Below are 14597 nucleotides of genomic sequence, written 5' to 3' on the forward strand. Positions count from 1 at the left end.
CCCCGAATTTCACATATGGAGTCCAGCCATAACTTCCAGCACGACTCGCAACCATACTAATATCTTGCATATTTGCTATTGATGAATGGACGGATTTTGGCGGAGTGCATGTGACTATTTGCTGGCGTCCCCTAGTAGATATCTTTTTACCATATTTACAGCAGCTTACATTCGATGACAAAATAACCTTTTCCATATTCATGGATGTGCCATAATCTTGCCACTGCAACGAACCCTAGGAAGCAGTTGGCAACGGGATGTTTTGTCACCTAACTGCCGATTGGTGCCTGATTCACCAGGTACCAACCCCAGATCCTAAAATTGCGTAATTATACATGTGGTTCCGTACTTCGTACAAAGGATGATGCGCGCTTTGCCCCCAGATTTTCGAACCTTGGAGGCGAGGTTATTTGACTGATTCCGCTGGTCTCCACGTCAGTCTCGGCTCTCACGCAACCGACGTACAGTAATCCATACAGGCCTACTTACCGCCGGGCCACGTGGGTCCTAGTCTTGTGGCAACCATGGGTAGACGGAGGGGCTCTTTCTAGTGGCGCGTACCGTTTTCCTTTAGTGTCATGGGAGGAGTCGGGACTGACCTAGACCCGATAAGCGGGGGAGATAAATTAACTACAATTACTGTAGTCATGCTAGCTTAAGACGTTTATCGGATTTACGCTTTATACCCCGTATGGCGAATAGAGTGAAATGTCTACCAAAAAAGGTGTGTTGCTGACATTACTGATCATAGTAATTCGATCAATCAGGAAATCTTGACATCATAAGTTCCCCAATGATCGGCGCTGTCTTGACCAACTACGACTGATGGAGAAGATCTTCTTCACCCCTATACGGCATATTGAGTACTCCGATTATAGCTATACACAAACCTCGCCCCCAGCTTTCCCCCATGGATTCCCGCAAACCCGAACCCTGATGTGCAATGCATGATCAACTCTATCTTGCTGGTTCATGTAGGCGTATCCCGTACCTGGAAGCCACCCAGGGGAATTGACATCCGGCCCACTGGAAATGCTCCGTTAGGCGTAGTTAACCGGGCGAGTGCAGAAGCCGCGCATGCGAGTCTCATAATTTTAATTTATTTGGATCTAAACTTGAGGTTTGTAATTATCATTTCATTCCTGGTGGTCCATTTAGATCTGGATGCTCCCTCGAAAGAGATGTCTCAATGACAGTAGCTTTCCCTTTATGCCCCCTACTCTTTGACGTATCTCTTTGTTGATCGTCTGGAGCAAGGTCAAAGACCACGACGATCCCAGCGTTATTGGGGTTGAAGGCCGTCAGATCCACGGTCCTAGCGTTTCTCGGACCACGGAATCTGGCTGAGAGGTGGGGGCCCTGAGAATTGGACACATGGATTCTTGATTTTTGGCGCCTTTTCTCCTCGGGAATTGTGCAAATCAGCGTGACCCCGGAGGCATGTGGTTATTAAAAGACAGACCAGTTAGAAGGCAAAGGGCAATTTCTAGGATGGTAGGGTGTGATCATTAGCCGCCGATGGCTTCTGCCCAACAATATCCCGGCGGAGTGGATGGGGTATTGTAACCAAATGACCAGGTAACTTACGGAAGTGGACTCTGCCAACATTAAAGGATGTTCTGTTCAGCTGGAATGATCAGCCATATTACATGCACTTGTCCTAGTGGATGCATCAAAGCTTTTCGTACCCCGTAGAAGTCTAAAATACTTATCAGCTTGAGTACCATCAGCTGTGGCTCATTCGTCTTTTTTTTTTTGCCACAACTAGGAACCCGGTCTACGTTCCCTGGTTGACGTAGGCTTCTGGAAGGTTTGAGGATCCATAAAGGAATGAATCGCCATTGGAGATAGAATGACCATAATAGAATTGCCTTAAAAAAGAAAAGAAAGACGGAAATAAAAGCGGGCCTTCACAATTCCAATCCCAATCCAGCCCGTTCCTGTGGTTGGAACCGCAATACGCAGATTACACCCTTGGTCATTCACTGCTCTGCTCAGTAACGTGCTCCTTGTGCGCTCCAAAAAAAGTAGAAACCTCTCTTCCTATTTCTTCTTCTTCCTGGCATCTTTGAAATCAATACTTCTTGAACTTGATCCGCCTGGGCTTCAGTTCGACATGAAGGTGAGTTTCCACACCCCGCCACTGAAACATTACCAACTTGGAGGGTATTGTGTGTGTCATTTAATTAACCCGCAATCCCCAGGCTATCAGGCGGTCCTTGAAGGGCGAGAAAGATCCCAAACATCACCATATCTCTATTACCCCTAAGTCCGCCCTTGCCATTCTACCTCCCAAGAAGGTGAGTTTCTTCCCTACTGATTTCCTTTCCCCTACGCGTGTGAGAATCGCGTCTTCCTTTTCTCACCCCACCCAGCCACCAAAGGAGAAGAGGGGGCAAAAAGAGTTCCACAATTTCAATATTCCAGACAAAAAAGACGACACGCCCCTCTCTCCCTTGTGTGTGTAACCCGTGCTTGGCAAGTGGCTGACGCACTTCGTGCGCGCGCAGGTAATCAAAGCTCTTTACGACTATAAACCCGAACCCGGCACCTCCCAGGAATTGGCATTCAGCAAGGGAGACTTCTTTCACGTTATCAGCAGGGAGGACGACGAAGACTGGTACGAGGCTTGTAACCCACTCATCCCTAGTGCCCGGGGGCTCGTGCCCGTGTCCTTCTTCGAAGTTATCGGAAAAAACGAAAGGGATAGTGGGGGTTCGGTCGATCTGCATAAAAAGGACCACCACGACTCTGGTTTCGCCGACCGCAGTCCCGCTCCTGACTCCTCTCCCAACAACGCTCGCCAACCAGCTTTCAGGATGTCCGCTATTAAGGGCCAGGGCGCCATGGTTTATGGCATCGTCCAGTACGACTTTCAGGCAGAGCGTCCCGATGAATTGGACGCTCGCGCCGGCGAGGCCATTATTGTTATTGCCCAATCTAACCCGGAATGGTTTGTCGCGAAACCAATCGGCCGCCTTGGTGGGCCTGGTTTGATTCCCGTCTCCTATATTGAACTGCGCGACATGCAGTCTGGTCAGGCGGTAACGGACCCCCTCGAGGCTGTGCGACGCGCTGGCGTTCCTAAAGTGGAGGAATGGAAGAAGATGACTGCCGAATACAAGAACAGCAGCATCACCCTGGGGAAGATTGACTCCTCGCCCACCAACAGTGGTATGGGGCAAATGACTGGATCAATGGACCAGATGTCCATGAGCTCAGGAAACTCTGGCCATATGAGTCAGAATGGCAATGCCTATGTGAGTTTGGGAATGCATGACTTGTGAACGTGGCCTTGCTAATTGATTTCCTCGCTTCAGGGATACCACCAACGCAATGCCAGTAAAGGCACCTTATCCTCGCAGGCCCAACCGTCACAGACTCCCTCACAAAACTACCCGCTGCTTGCTCCTGTCGCAGCTTCGATTCCCCGCTACTGCTTTGACAACGACAAGTACTGGTATATTATCGAGGCGAAGATGGAAGATGGTCGGTGCTGGGAATTGTCGCGTTATTACCACGACTTCTACGACTTCCAAATTGCGCTCTTGACCCAATTCGAGGATGAGGCTGGTAACCGAGGTCGCCAACGAACACTGCCATTCATGCCGGGCCCTGTCACCCATGTGACCGATGCGATCTCCAACGGCCGCCGACAGAACTTGGATGAATACATCAAGAAGCTTCTGGCGATGCCCCCGCATATCGCTCGCTGCAACCTGGTTCGTCAGCTGCTTGCGCCTCGGCCAGGAGACTTTGAAATCGACCCGAATGCATTTGGTGAGGAGGCACGGTACTCCGACACCTCCCATCACTCTTCCGGCGCGGAGCCCTCCCAGAGTGTATCGCGACAGTCTTCACAGGTGCCAATGAACGCATCGCAAGATCGAATTTCGCAACAGCAACAACAAAACCTTGGCCCACCAGGCTCCGCACCTTACAATAATGGTGCACCGCCACCCATGAACCGACAGGCAAGCTCCCTGACCCAAGTCTCAACCACCTCAAACACCGCGATGAAGGTCAAGGTGTTCTTTCAGGATGATCTTATCGCCATCCGTATTCCAAACGGCGTCAGCATGCAACATCTCAAGGACAAGCTCTCAGATCGGTTGAAGATCCAGGAAGACATCATCGTGCAGTACAAGGACGAGTCCACCGGCACATACATCGACTTGCTCTCAGACGCAGATTTGGATAATGCCATGCAACGCAACACGAAGCTCACTCTATTCGTCAGCATTGCATAAACAAAAGCAGTCGTTTTGTTGTCGCAGTTGTGATAGATTTCCTGCTCCGTGCAAGGTATTGTTCTATCTCCTGTTACATCTTTCATGTCTTACTTCTATTTTCCTATGGTTCTGCAACGTGTATGGCGCATTGGAGTTCGGGCATCCCATTTTCTCCACATTCTCCGTGCTCCATCAGCCCTTTCAGCGATTTGCACTTTGTTCTTTCAAAGGGGAAGATGGTGTTACGAATATTATGCGTGATGTATGGTATGGATTTTCCTTTTCCCCCAATTCTTCTTTTCTTGCAAATGCTTCCATGATCCTGTTCCGAGGTATCGTTTTGTTATGTCGTTTCTCGGTCACCATTTTCATTTTCTTTACGATATCTCTCTACGGTTCTCGGGTGATATACCCCGGTCTGCGTGCTTCGGTGACATGTACATATGCTCTTTTTTTTTCATGCATATCTAGGAAAGGCTTCCTGTTCTACTTGTGACCAAGCAATCGAATTTAATATCCTAAGATGTATCGTTTCCGCTCACTACGTCTCGGCGTCTAGTTCTAATTGCCGATATCGACCGATCTCCTTCCGAATCACGTGACGGTTGATCGGCCCGTTCTTTTCTCGCCCTGACAGCCATAGGGTGGCTTCCGATCAGTACATTCTTTTCCTTATTATATGTAGATACTGCGACATTGTGTGCTTATTTGACCTGGAGAGACCACTAGCGCATCACTGAACCCTCATCCCTCCAGTTACGCTCATCAGCCACCGCCTTAATCCACTTGTACGCCACTTCCCCGGCAAAAAACAATTCCTGCGACACCTCGGCTACGTCCTTAGCGTTCCGACAATTCACGCGCCACGACCGCATTTCTTGAAACGTACATACGCATAGCATTATCTGAATCGCAAATGAGTCAGCCGTCTGCCAAACTCTGCGCCGAGTGTTTCTCGGGCTCCTTGCGGTCGTCCCGGGCACTGCGGGGCGTTCGTGTTGCTCGTGTTGCTCGTGAGAGAACAAACAACGCCGCTCAGCGGAGGGGAATCTCCTCTGCGGCTGCACGTCGGGATCGTTCCTCGTCACTCACCTTTTCTACGGGCAGATTTGCTGGTGACCAGTTGCCATTGCGATCGACGCAGAGAGTTCGGAGCTTGGCTACTACTAGTGATGCGACAGTAAAGGCGGCGCAAATGGAGAAGAAGGTGTCTGGACCCCCGCAGGATGGACCGATGAAGGAGTATGATGACCGGGTGCAGGAGGGTCGGTTGCGAGATGATCCGTATCAAAGAGGTCAGTCGGACATGCGTAGTCCAAAGACAAGCACAGTGAATGCGCTGGTAGTAGACTTTGGACTGATCTGATTTCCTTTCCTATAGCAATTATCCAGAACCTGCAGAACCTATTCGAGGCTCTAAAAGAATATACTCCGCCCGCAGTCATTCATCCCACCGTCGAGTCGTTGGACCCCGAACCTGAACCGTCTTTCTTTGCCTCGTTGTTCAGCCGCGGTGGCAAAGAAGCACCAAAATCGGCGATTCCCGAGTCCCTTCCCAAGGGCCTGTATATGTTTGGCGATGTTGGGTGTGGAAAGACCATGCTTATGGATCTTTTCTTTGATACGTTGCCTCCCAATATTACGACCAAGACCCGCATCCATTTCCACAACTTCATGCAAGATGTACATAAGCGCATGCACGTTGTCAAGATGAAGTATGGTAACGAATTTGATGCATTGCCTATGGTTGCTGCAGATATCGCCGAGACTGCTAGCGTGCTTTGCTTTGACGAGTTCCAGTGCACTGATGTCGCCGATGCGATGATATTGCGGAGGTGAGATATCACATTTTTTTATTCGTACATTGAATATTTTCAATAACTGACCATCAAACAGACTCTTGGAGATCCTTATGTCCCACGGTGTTGCCGTCATCACCACCTCCAATCGTCATCCTGATGACCTGTACAAAAACGGCATCCAGCGCCAATCATTTATTCCCTGCATCAACCTCCTCAAAAGCCAATTGAATGTGATTAACCTCAACTCCCCAACGGACTACCGCAAAATCCCTCGCCCCCCAGCCGCAGTCTACCACCACCCTCTTGGCTCAGACGCAGAGGCCCACGCTCAAAAATGGTTCGACTACCTAGGCGACCCAATCAACGACCCACCCCACCCAGCAACCCAAGTAGTCTGGGGCCGCACAATCCAAGTCCCCCTAGCAAGCGGCAAAGCCGCCAAATTCACCTTCAATCAGCTCATCGGCTCAGCCACCGGTGCAGCAGACTACCTCGAGCTAGTCCGCCACTACAACGGCTTCATCATCACCGATGTACCAGGCATGAACCTCAACCAGCGCGATCTAGCCCGCCGCTTCATTACCTTTATTGACGCAGTATATGAAAGTCGTGCGAAGCTCGTTCTTACAACCGAAGTTCCACTTACGAACCTCTTCCTCTCTGCGGATGATATTAAGGATTCGATGAAGGCTGGGGACCATTCTGATCTGTCAGATGCTATGCGCAACCTCATGGACGATTTGGGTATGTCTGTACAAGCGCTTAAGAACACGTCTATTTTCAGTGGTGATGAGGAGCGGTTTGCGTTTGCGCGTGCGTTGTCCAGACTTTCGGAGATGGGCAGTAAGGAGTGGGTTGAGCGGGGAATGGGCGTTGGAATGGATGAGCAGGGGAGCAAGGAGGATCGGGAAGCTTGGTTGAAGACTCGGAGTCATTGGAGTGAGGATAACATGTAGATAGCTTTGACATTTTTGCGGCATCTGCATTTGTTTCGTTCTGCCTACCCAGCTTTGTAGGCATTCTTAGGTTGTTATAGATACCTGTGTAGATATTGGTGATTGGAAAAGAAGATGTTGTATATCCCCTGTGATTCTGCCTGTTCACGTTACTCCTCTACGACTTCCAGCATTAGCCGCCGTCCCTTGGGAGCAATATTAAATCTGTCCTCCATTCCCATTTCCCAGTTCTCCATCTCTTTCCCAAGCCTTAGGACAAGTCCCGATCGCATAATCACCTCGATTGCAACATAGAGCTCTTCAAATGCCAAATTTTGACCAATACAGTTTCGCCTACCCAGGCTGAATGGGGTCAATGACATGTCCATCTCCTTTGTACTGGTCAACCAGCGCTCAGGGTAAAATCGTTCTGGCTTTGGAAAAACCGACGAGTCCCGGTGATGCACATAGTTTTGCATCCCAACAACAGTCCCGGCCGGTAAAATGTATTCACCAAGCTGTAATGGCTCACCCAGAAGCCGTGGAAGGGTAGAAATGATAGTCGGGAATAAACGAAAGGTTTCCTTGATGACGGCATTGAGATATGGGCAATTACGAACAGCAACGATGTCATTGGGTGGGAGACGCATTACCTCGTCGCGTAGTGTGACTTGAATGCCCTCATTTTCGGGACAAGATAAAGCGTAGAGCATGTAGGTCAAAGTGGCTGAAGTTGTACCACTTCCTGCAAACATGATTCCCATGGCTTCTTCAACAAGCTCTTCATAAGTCAATTTTCGACCCAAAAATGAGTCTGTCCCGTGAAGTAGTGGAGCCAGCAAGTTCTTTTCGGTGGAAGCTCCCGTGAATGATGCTCGTAAGAAATGATCAACCATCTCTCTAGACTTTTGCTGCCAGTATGCATCCTTGCGATAACAAGCGCCAACGTGACCGGGAAGTCTCTTCCCTAGTCCGGTTGAGCGTAACCATGGCACTGTGGATGTAAACATCAGGGTCTGTGCACTGCCGTCCATGGCATGCATCAGCTTTAGACCTAAATCGCCTCCCATGGCAGAGAGGTCCATTGCAAAGCCTGCTTCGCATATGACTTCCAGACTGTACAGTCCAGAGAGCTCAAACGCATCTGCAGTCCCGTTGGGGGATTCTGTGGCTCGCTTGAGTAGGTTTCTGGCCAGGTCTTCTGCCTTCCTGCGAATCAATGGGCTCAGCAGGGTGATCCCTTGAAGAGAATATGGCGCAGCACTTAAGCGTCTGCGGGCAGAATGTTGAGCCGGATTTCTGCTTTTGTCAGTCTGGACTTTCGCTTTATGTAGCTTAGAGTCAGCTGCTCACGTCATCTGGAAGATGTTGCTTTTACCAACAAAATTAGCGATAGAGTAGAAGTCAGTATCCTTGGTCGTAGATTTCGAGTCATTGTAAATGGGTCGGTAATATCGATAGTCCCCAACTGATACTTCATTCGGCCCAATGCGTACCACTGAGCCATATTTCTTATGGAGGATATCTAGCTCCTAAATACGAGTGAAAAACGGAAAATGATGGTCTGGCGTTGATATAAATGACTTACCTGAGCCCGTTTTCCCGTGATTACTTTCAGCACAATTGGAAGTGATGTTATACGAGCCCACGCTGGCCCAGGGAGTTTATTCAATGGGCTAAAGAGAACCCGGAAGAGACGCTGTAGAGTAGAATATTTATGCTCAGCATGCAGGAGGCGTAGGATTAGGACGTGCTGCTTACCTTGATTATGGTGAACGCCGAGTACAATATGACCAAATATAATAGTACACGTTCAGGGCTCCTCAAAAGACCCACTGAAACCTCCATAGTTATTGGGCGGAGATTAAATGAGAAGTGGAAGTACTGTATTATCGGATTTTGATCTTCTGGTCTTTGAGGGCGCTCAGCCTGCCCTTTATCATGCCCTGCGAGTTCAACATTGCCATCTGTTCTGCGGTGGAGCCGAAGTGTGGGGACGAGCAAATGTGGCAAGATAAATGGTGCGGAAAAGCCAGTGCAATATTGCAACTGAAAAGCGGCTGTAGAGACACTCAGCAATAGGGATTTTCACGATCAACATGTATTCAAAGTCCCCAAGACCGTGAATTCATTCCCAGCAATGAGTCACCTTACTATCTCAAATCCAAATTCGAATGAAGTTGAGGGCATACCCTGCCTGCCTGATGTTTCCAGGCCGATGTCCCAGGTGCTCTCTCTCTTTTATGATTTCAATGGATCAACTGTCAACTCTCTCGAACCTTCCTCAATTATGCTTCCTACGCTACGTTTGCCGACTGGTTCTCTTCCAATAACATGGTCATCGATTCACTTCGGCAAATCCGAGATCAAGGTCCGAGATCCTGGAGATCGGAATGTGGGGTAAATACTGACGTCGCTATTTCAGTGCAAATGCTCCGCTGGGGTCACATTCTCTTTGGACTGTGTACATCCATTCAAAGGTGACCGTTTGATTGGCAATGGAGTCGAATAGTGAGAATTCGGTAGCATGTGAGTTTTGTGGAAGAGTTTTTGGCCGCCAAGAACACCTCGATCGACACGTCCGCTCGCATTTAGACCACCGCCCATTTCGCTGTGATGGCTGTGATCGTCGGTTTTCACGCCGGTACATAGAAAAGTCCCATCTGTTTACACTTGGCCTATCTGACTGCCTTACTAGAGACACTCGAAACCGTCACGCTGCCGCAAGCTGTCCTAAAGGAGGACATCCTCGTATCAGAGCTTACAATGACCGAGCAACGGCAGCATGTGTTCCTTGCTCACACTCAAAGCTTCGCTGCTCGACGGGAAACCCTTGCACTCGCTGCCACAATAAAGGACTTCCTTGTAGCTACCGCGAATCAAAGTACACAGGTGGACGCTCTCGAGTTCTCAAGACCCTTGGAGTTTCAAGCATACGGCCAGACTCTTCGCGTCATGACGTGGCGAATCAGCGAGCTATCTCGCCCCAAGATCTACTTGAAACAAATTTGGAAACCCAGATAGTTCCAATCTCCACATATCCCGACGGTGGGCGCTTTCTTGTTCTTCATCTGCGCCCCCATATATGCAGTTTGGGTAATCTAATCTGAGTTGTCATTTGCAGATAAAGATCTTCCCACAAGCCCGGGTTCAAATGATCTTTCAAAACTTTCTCGATCAGAAGAAACAATATGGCCCATTTTAGATACTACTGATCTAGCTTACCTGGATTTGTTGATGCCGTTTGGAGAGAACAGCTTCACCACTCCAGAGCAAATCAATGGAATTTCTCATTTCAATTCCTACTCAAGTGGTGACAGCATCCCAAGAAGTATCCTCTCACAGAGAGCTTCAACGGGCATTGATCATCCACTCTCTAAATCCGTGTCACAGCCTCACTCAGCGCACGAAACCCACCTGCGTTTCAGATGTGGTGGAATGGTTCAGCCTTTCCTATGGCAAACGCAACGCTCAGACTCTCCGTGCCATGATAACACGCCCTCATCGATTGCCAAATTGAATCACGAAACGGAGTCAGATCTTCAGTTCATCGGAATATCTAATAGAGACCTCTTGGAAATGGATGATTATGCCCATGTGTCAAAGGTGACATCCGGGAATGCAACATTGCAGGAGATGTTTGATTTCATCGGCCAAGAGCAACACCATGTTCTGGGAACCATTGAATCGGAAATCCCAGATTTGTGCGATGAGAAGGCGATCAATACTTTTATCCAGCTTTATTTTGAGTTTTTCCATCCCAGGTTCCCCATGCTCCATAAGTCGACCTTTCACATGTTTAACACCAATTGGATCTTGATTCTCGCGGTTGTTACGATTGGTAGCCGATACTCAAGAATAAAGCAAGCGCGACAGTATGCCATATTCTTTGGGAGATATCTTAGGCATGCTATTGCTACTTTGGTATGCATCTTCGTTTTCGAATCTTGTTGCACGACGTTTTATGTCTGTCTAATACGTCATTCGCAACCTAGGGAGACGACAAAATTGAACACACGCTCCGCGTACCATTTATCCAGGCGATTATTCTTAGTCAGATTGATATGTCATACAGTGGTGCGAAGACACTCTACCTTCAGTCCCAATTCCAGAGAAATATGCTGGCCACTTTGTGCCGTGGTCTTGGGAGTGGGCTTGCAAGGGGATATGTCACCCACACGATTGAACATCGCAATAATGGACCATACTATAAGTGGCTAGGCCGAGAGATGGCTATCCGTGCAGTGCATTATGGATGGGTAAGCGATACTTAATCTCTATCGTAAGTTACTCTACTGACATGACGTGAAGCTTTTCGATTGCCAGTTAAATTTGAACTGTGATATCCCGGCAATAATAAGTCTAGATGGCTTCGATATTCCATTACCATGCCATGAGAATATATGGAATATGACAGAAGTTCAATGGATGGACGAATTCCAAAACGGTAGGATAATCATCGAATTATGCATTGGACCGCCAATTTAACCTTGGAGTAGAGAATATTCAGAATGTCCCCGAATGTCCTCACATGCATGAAACGTTGAACTTGTTCACACAAAATAGCAAGAACATCCCGCCGATTGGAGTCTTTTCCCGAATGCTTGCTATGATGGCCATTTATCAGCAATCACGAATGATCATGGATGCTTCATTTATCATGACAAACAACACGCGGACATCTCGCTCGCGGAGCATTCGAGACCATTCCATGTATACCGAATGGAGAGATTCTGCTATAGAAACCCTAGGACTGCTGAGACAGAGCTCAAAAGACCAATGGTTATCCGACGTATATCACCATCTCATGATTATTGTTCACATCCCTCTCAAAAGTCTTTGTACTGTTGCTGGTTGGACATCCACTGAGGATGCAATCCTTGCATCAAAGAGAGAGCTATCTTCGTGGATGGCTGATAACCCTCAAGCTGCTCGTAAGACGCTTCTTCATGCCGCTTTATTGTTCAAGTCTCTTCGATCAAAGCCATTGAATACACATACCGGGGCTCATGATCTTTTGGCTGCTACCCTTACTATTTGGGCCTATGCATTGCTTCATTCACCAAGGTCTGAGGATACGCTGACCGGACCAATCATCTATCTTGATCGCCATATGAGCGAAGACCAAGAACGATCATGGATTTCCGATCCAAACGAGGATTCTCCTTTGCATATCTCTGGCGTTGGGTGTATCCTCAATGATTCTGCAGCCACGCGAGTACTTCTGGAAGCGAAGAGCTGCTTAGCTCGGCAGATACATTTATGGGGAACATATAACCATATTTTGACAGTTTTTGAGGTGATGGCTCTATCCGGGACCGCAATTAGCTTGGATTAATGTTGGAGTGAAACTAATTGTTACATATGTACTTATTGTCACATGCGCGCGATGTGAGTTGTACTTCAGCACATTTATTTGTAAAAAGGTTACAAAGTCTTAAGGGGTACGTATCAATCATCCGACACTATCCTTTTGCCTGGTACCGAAATTCCCAGGGATTTCATAATAGCAACTTATACTACGCCTCAAGCTTGGTCTGTTACCTCTGGACTTAGCATTTGTTCAATGAACCAAATAGGGAGACAGATTACATACCATAGGTACTCTACTTTGCACCGCATCATCATAGGCTTTCTTTATGAGTTCATTCTTCCCATTCCTGGGGAACAACGCCACTGGTAGATCGCTATTCGGATTCCCGGGGGGCTGCCCACGGTATTTCGAGGGATCCAGTGGAAGCTTTGCTGTCGAAGAAGGCTTGATGTCAAATGCCCAAAGTATACGCATGATAGAAACCCCAAGGGAGCGTTCGGCAACGTGGTAGCCGGGACCTTTTCATACAGATATCTCGTGAGCATATATGGAAACACTGAAATCCAAACGCTTTTTTAGATTTGAACTTACACACGCGCCTTCCCGAGCCAAAAGCAAAGTGATCTCGCTGGGTAACATCTGGAGAGTTGATACTCTCCATTGTCTTAAAAAATAGAGCGGTTAGCAAAGACATTGGGCTCTTTGTGTTAAACTTACAGTTGTTTTATCATGGGAATATCGCTCTGGCCAGAATCTTTCCGGGTCTTTGTGGCGGTTAGCGTCGTGTCCGATGGCCCTTCGAAGAGTTCATGTTATGAGTTCGTGGATCATTCGAATATGACAGACATCAGCAGGTCGTTCGAGGAATTATCCTACCAGGCATTGATATGAATCCTTGAGCCCTTCGGGATACGGTAGCCTCCGTATTCAAGCTCCTTAGTGGTTACATGTGGATGTCCCAAAGCGACCGGTGGGCGCCAGCGCCAGACTTCTTTCATAATGCAGCGCACGTATGGAATCGAGTCAAGATCCTCAAAAACAGGGATTCGGTCACCAGCAACGTCATCTATGATAGCTGTAAGTTAATCTTTATCGTCAAATGTGGGATTGCCTACCAATCTCTTTTTGAGCCTTCTTTTGAACATCTGGAAATTGAAGCATGGCTTCAAGAAAAGACCAAGTAGACATTTGGCTCTGTTTTGATTATTCAGCCTATGCTGCAGTCCTTCAAAAGTAGGGAGGCTTCAAACCGTATCTGCTGCAGCCATGACCACCATTAGAGAAAGATATGCTGCTTCCTCAAGCTCAACCCCGAACTTATTCGAGTTCTGAATAAGAGTACGAAGGAAGCTCTCTTGTGAGATTCCTCGGTCAGTCGATGTGGGGTCTTCAACTCGCTAGATCGATTGTCAGTAAATAGAAAACAGAAAGATGACGAAATATTGGAGTTCGTACATTCAAATGCTTCATGGACCATTCCAAGTCCCTTCTGAACCGTGCCCGTGAGCTTTGCTCCCATGGCTTGAGAAAGATGGGGAGCATATCGAGAAATGGTAGCACATCAACGATATGTGATCCGGGAAGTGTGCCTGGGAAATGTTCATTAGAGTTGGAAAAATGCGGGCCATCGGGTTTCTCATACCAAGAATCTGCGCGAGACCAGTTTCTGTGTTATAATTAGTCAATCTTCGACCGCGAGTAGAGTTTGCCCATTGCTTCTTTACCGTGAATATAGCCAATGACCGGGTTATTGGTATCCGGGATCTATTCCTTGCTCAGCGAGTATCCGCATTGAACATAACTGCTCTGACCAACCTCCATTCCAAATACCTGAGAAGCAAAAGTACTGTAGGTATATCTGGAGAGGCTGTCCCACAACTTTGAGCTTGACTTTTCCTTTTGCCCAGCACTGGCAATCTCGTTAAGGAACTTTGCAGATTCGAAATGCAAAAATCTACGAATCTTCCACTTTAGCGCCAGCACGACAGTAACCTTATTATAAAAGTTCGCATGCACTTACTCGAGCCCAGCATCGGCTTTTGGTACACTAGTCATACATGAGTGTATAATACGGCGTTGGTTCTATTGAGATCTTAGCTCGGGCTATAAGTGAAAGGGAAAATTCATCATGCACATACCTTCCATCTAGGCTCACTGGCGTTCAGAAGAAGTACGTTCATTTTGTTGCAGATTTGCTCATTGCTGACAATCCACCGGGGCCGTTCGGCGGTAGCGGCAGATGCACGATCAAATATTTCCTTTTGTCGTCAGCTCGAAACTGGATATGAGCGTGGATGCCAAGCTCGTAGCCTGC

At 47.9% G+C, this 14597-nt stretch overlaps 6 protein-coding genes across 6 annotated transcripts; 4 read left to right on the forward strand and 2 right to left on the reverse strand.

Moving 5' to 3' along the window:
• Positions 1 to 2116: 2116 nt before the first annotated feature.
• N7484_011687 (phosphatidylinositol-3-phosphate-binding protein BEM1) lies at positions 2117 to 4250 on the forward strand (the record flags this gene model as incomplete). Its single annotated transcript, XM_057122074.1, has 4 exons — positions 2117 to 2122; positions 2205 to 2300; positions 2511 to 3260; positions 3321 to 4250. The coding sequence occupies 4 exons, from the start codon at positions 2117 to 2119 to the stop codon at positions 4248 to 4250; spliced, it is 1782 nt and encodes a 593-aa protein (XP_056967828.1).
• An 898-nt stretch (positions 4251 to 5148) lies between these two features.
• N7484_011688 (AFG1/ZapE family ATPase) lies at positions 5149 to 6990 on the forward strand (the record flags this gene model as incomplete). Its single annotated transcript, XM_057122075.1, has 3 exons — positions 5149 to 5527; positions 5614 to 6067; positions 6129 to 6990. 3 exons carry the CDS (start codon positions 5149 to 5151, stop codon positions 6988 to 6990), a joined length of 1695 nt encoding a protein of 564 aa, XP_056967829.1.
• A 149-nt stretch (positions 6991 to 7139) lies between these two features.
• N7484_011689 (cytochrome P450) lies at positions 7140 to 8817 on the reverse strand (the record flags this gene model as incomplete). The annotated part of the gene is made up of 4 exons (XM_057122076.1): positions 7140 to 8268; positions 8323 to 8501; positions 8558 to 8668; positions 8731 to 8817. 4 exons carry the CDS (start codon positions 8815 to 8817, stop codon positions 7140 to 7142), a joined length of 1506 nt encoding a protein of 501 aa, XP_056967830.1.
• Positions 8818 to 9585: 768 nt separating this feature from the next.
• Positions 9586 to 9993, forward strand: N7484_011690 (uncharacterized protein; the record flags this gene model as incomplete). Its single annotated transcript, XM_057122077.1, has 2 exons — positions 9586 to 9613; positions 9668 to 9993. 2 exons carry the CDS (start codon positions 9586 to 9588, stop codon positions 9991 to 9993), a joined length of 354 nt encoding a protein of 117 aa, XP_056967831.1.
• Positions 9994 to 10548: 555 nt separating this feature from the next.
• N7484_011691 (fungal specific transcription factor domain-containing protein) lies at positions 10549 to 12307 on the forward strand (the record flags this gene model as incomplete). Its single annotated transcript, XM_057122078.1, has 4 exons — positions 10549 to 10893; positions 10965 to 11228; positions 11281 to 11416; positions 11469 to 12307. The coding sequence occupies 4 exons, from the start codon at positions 10549 to 10551 to the stop codon at positions 12305 to 12307; spliced, it is 1584 nt and encodes a 527-aa protein (XP_056967832.1).
• Positions 12308 to 12488: 181 nt separating this feature from the next.
• Positions 12489 to 14463, reverse strand: N7484_011692 (cytochrome P450; the record flags this gene model as incomplete). Its single annotated transcript, XM_057122079.1, has 13 exons — positions 12489 to 12506; positions 12566 to 12801; positions 12875 to 12947; positions 13001 to 13079; positions 13160 to 13349; positions 13399 to 13477; positions 13534 to 13680; positions 13739 to 13872; positions 13926 to 13949; positions 14008 to 14047; positions 14099 to 14237; positions 14304 to 14365; positions 14422 to 14463. 13 exons carry the CDS (start codon positions 14461 to 14463, stop codon positions 12489 to 12491), a joined length of 1263 nt encoding a protein of 420 aa, XP_056967833.1.
• Positions 14464 to 14597: the final 134 nt, after the last annotated feature.

The sequence above is a fragment of the Penicillium longicatenatum genome (genome assembly GCF_028827895.1).
Source record: "Penicillium longicatenatum strain IBT 33135 chromosome Unknown contig_7_segment0_segment0, whole genome shotgun sequence".
In the NCBI taxonomy this organism is placed as follows: domain Eukaryota; kingdom Fungi; phylum Ascomycota; class Eurotiomycetes; order Eurotiales; family Aspergillaceae; genus Penicillium; species Penicillium longicatenatum.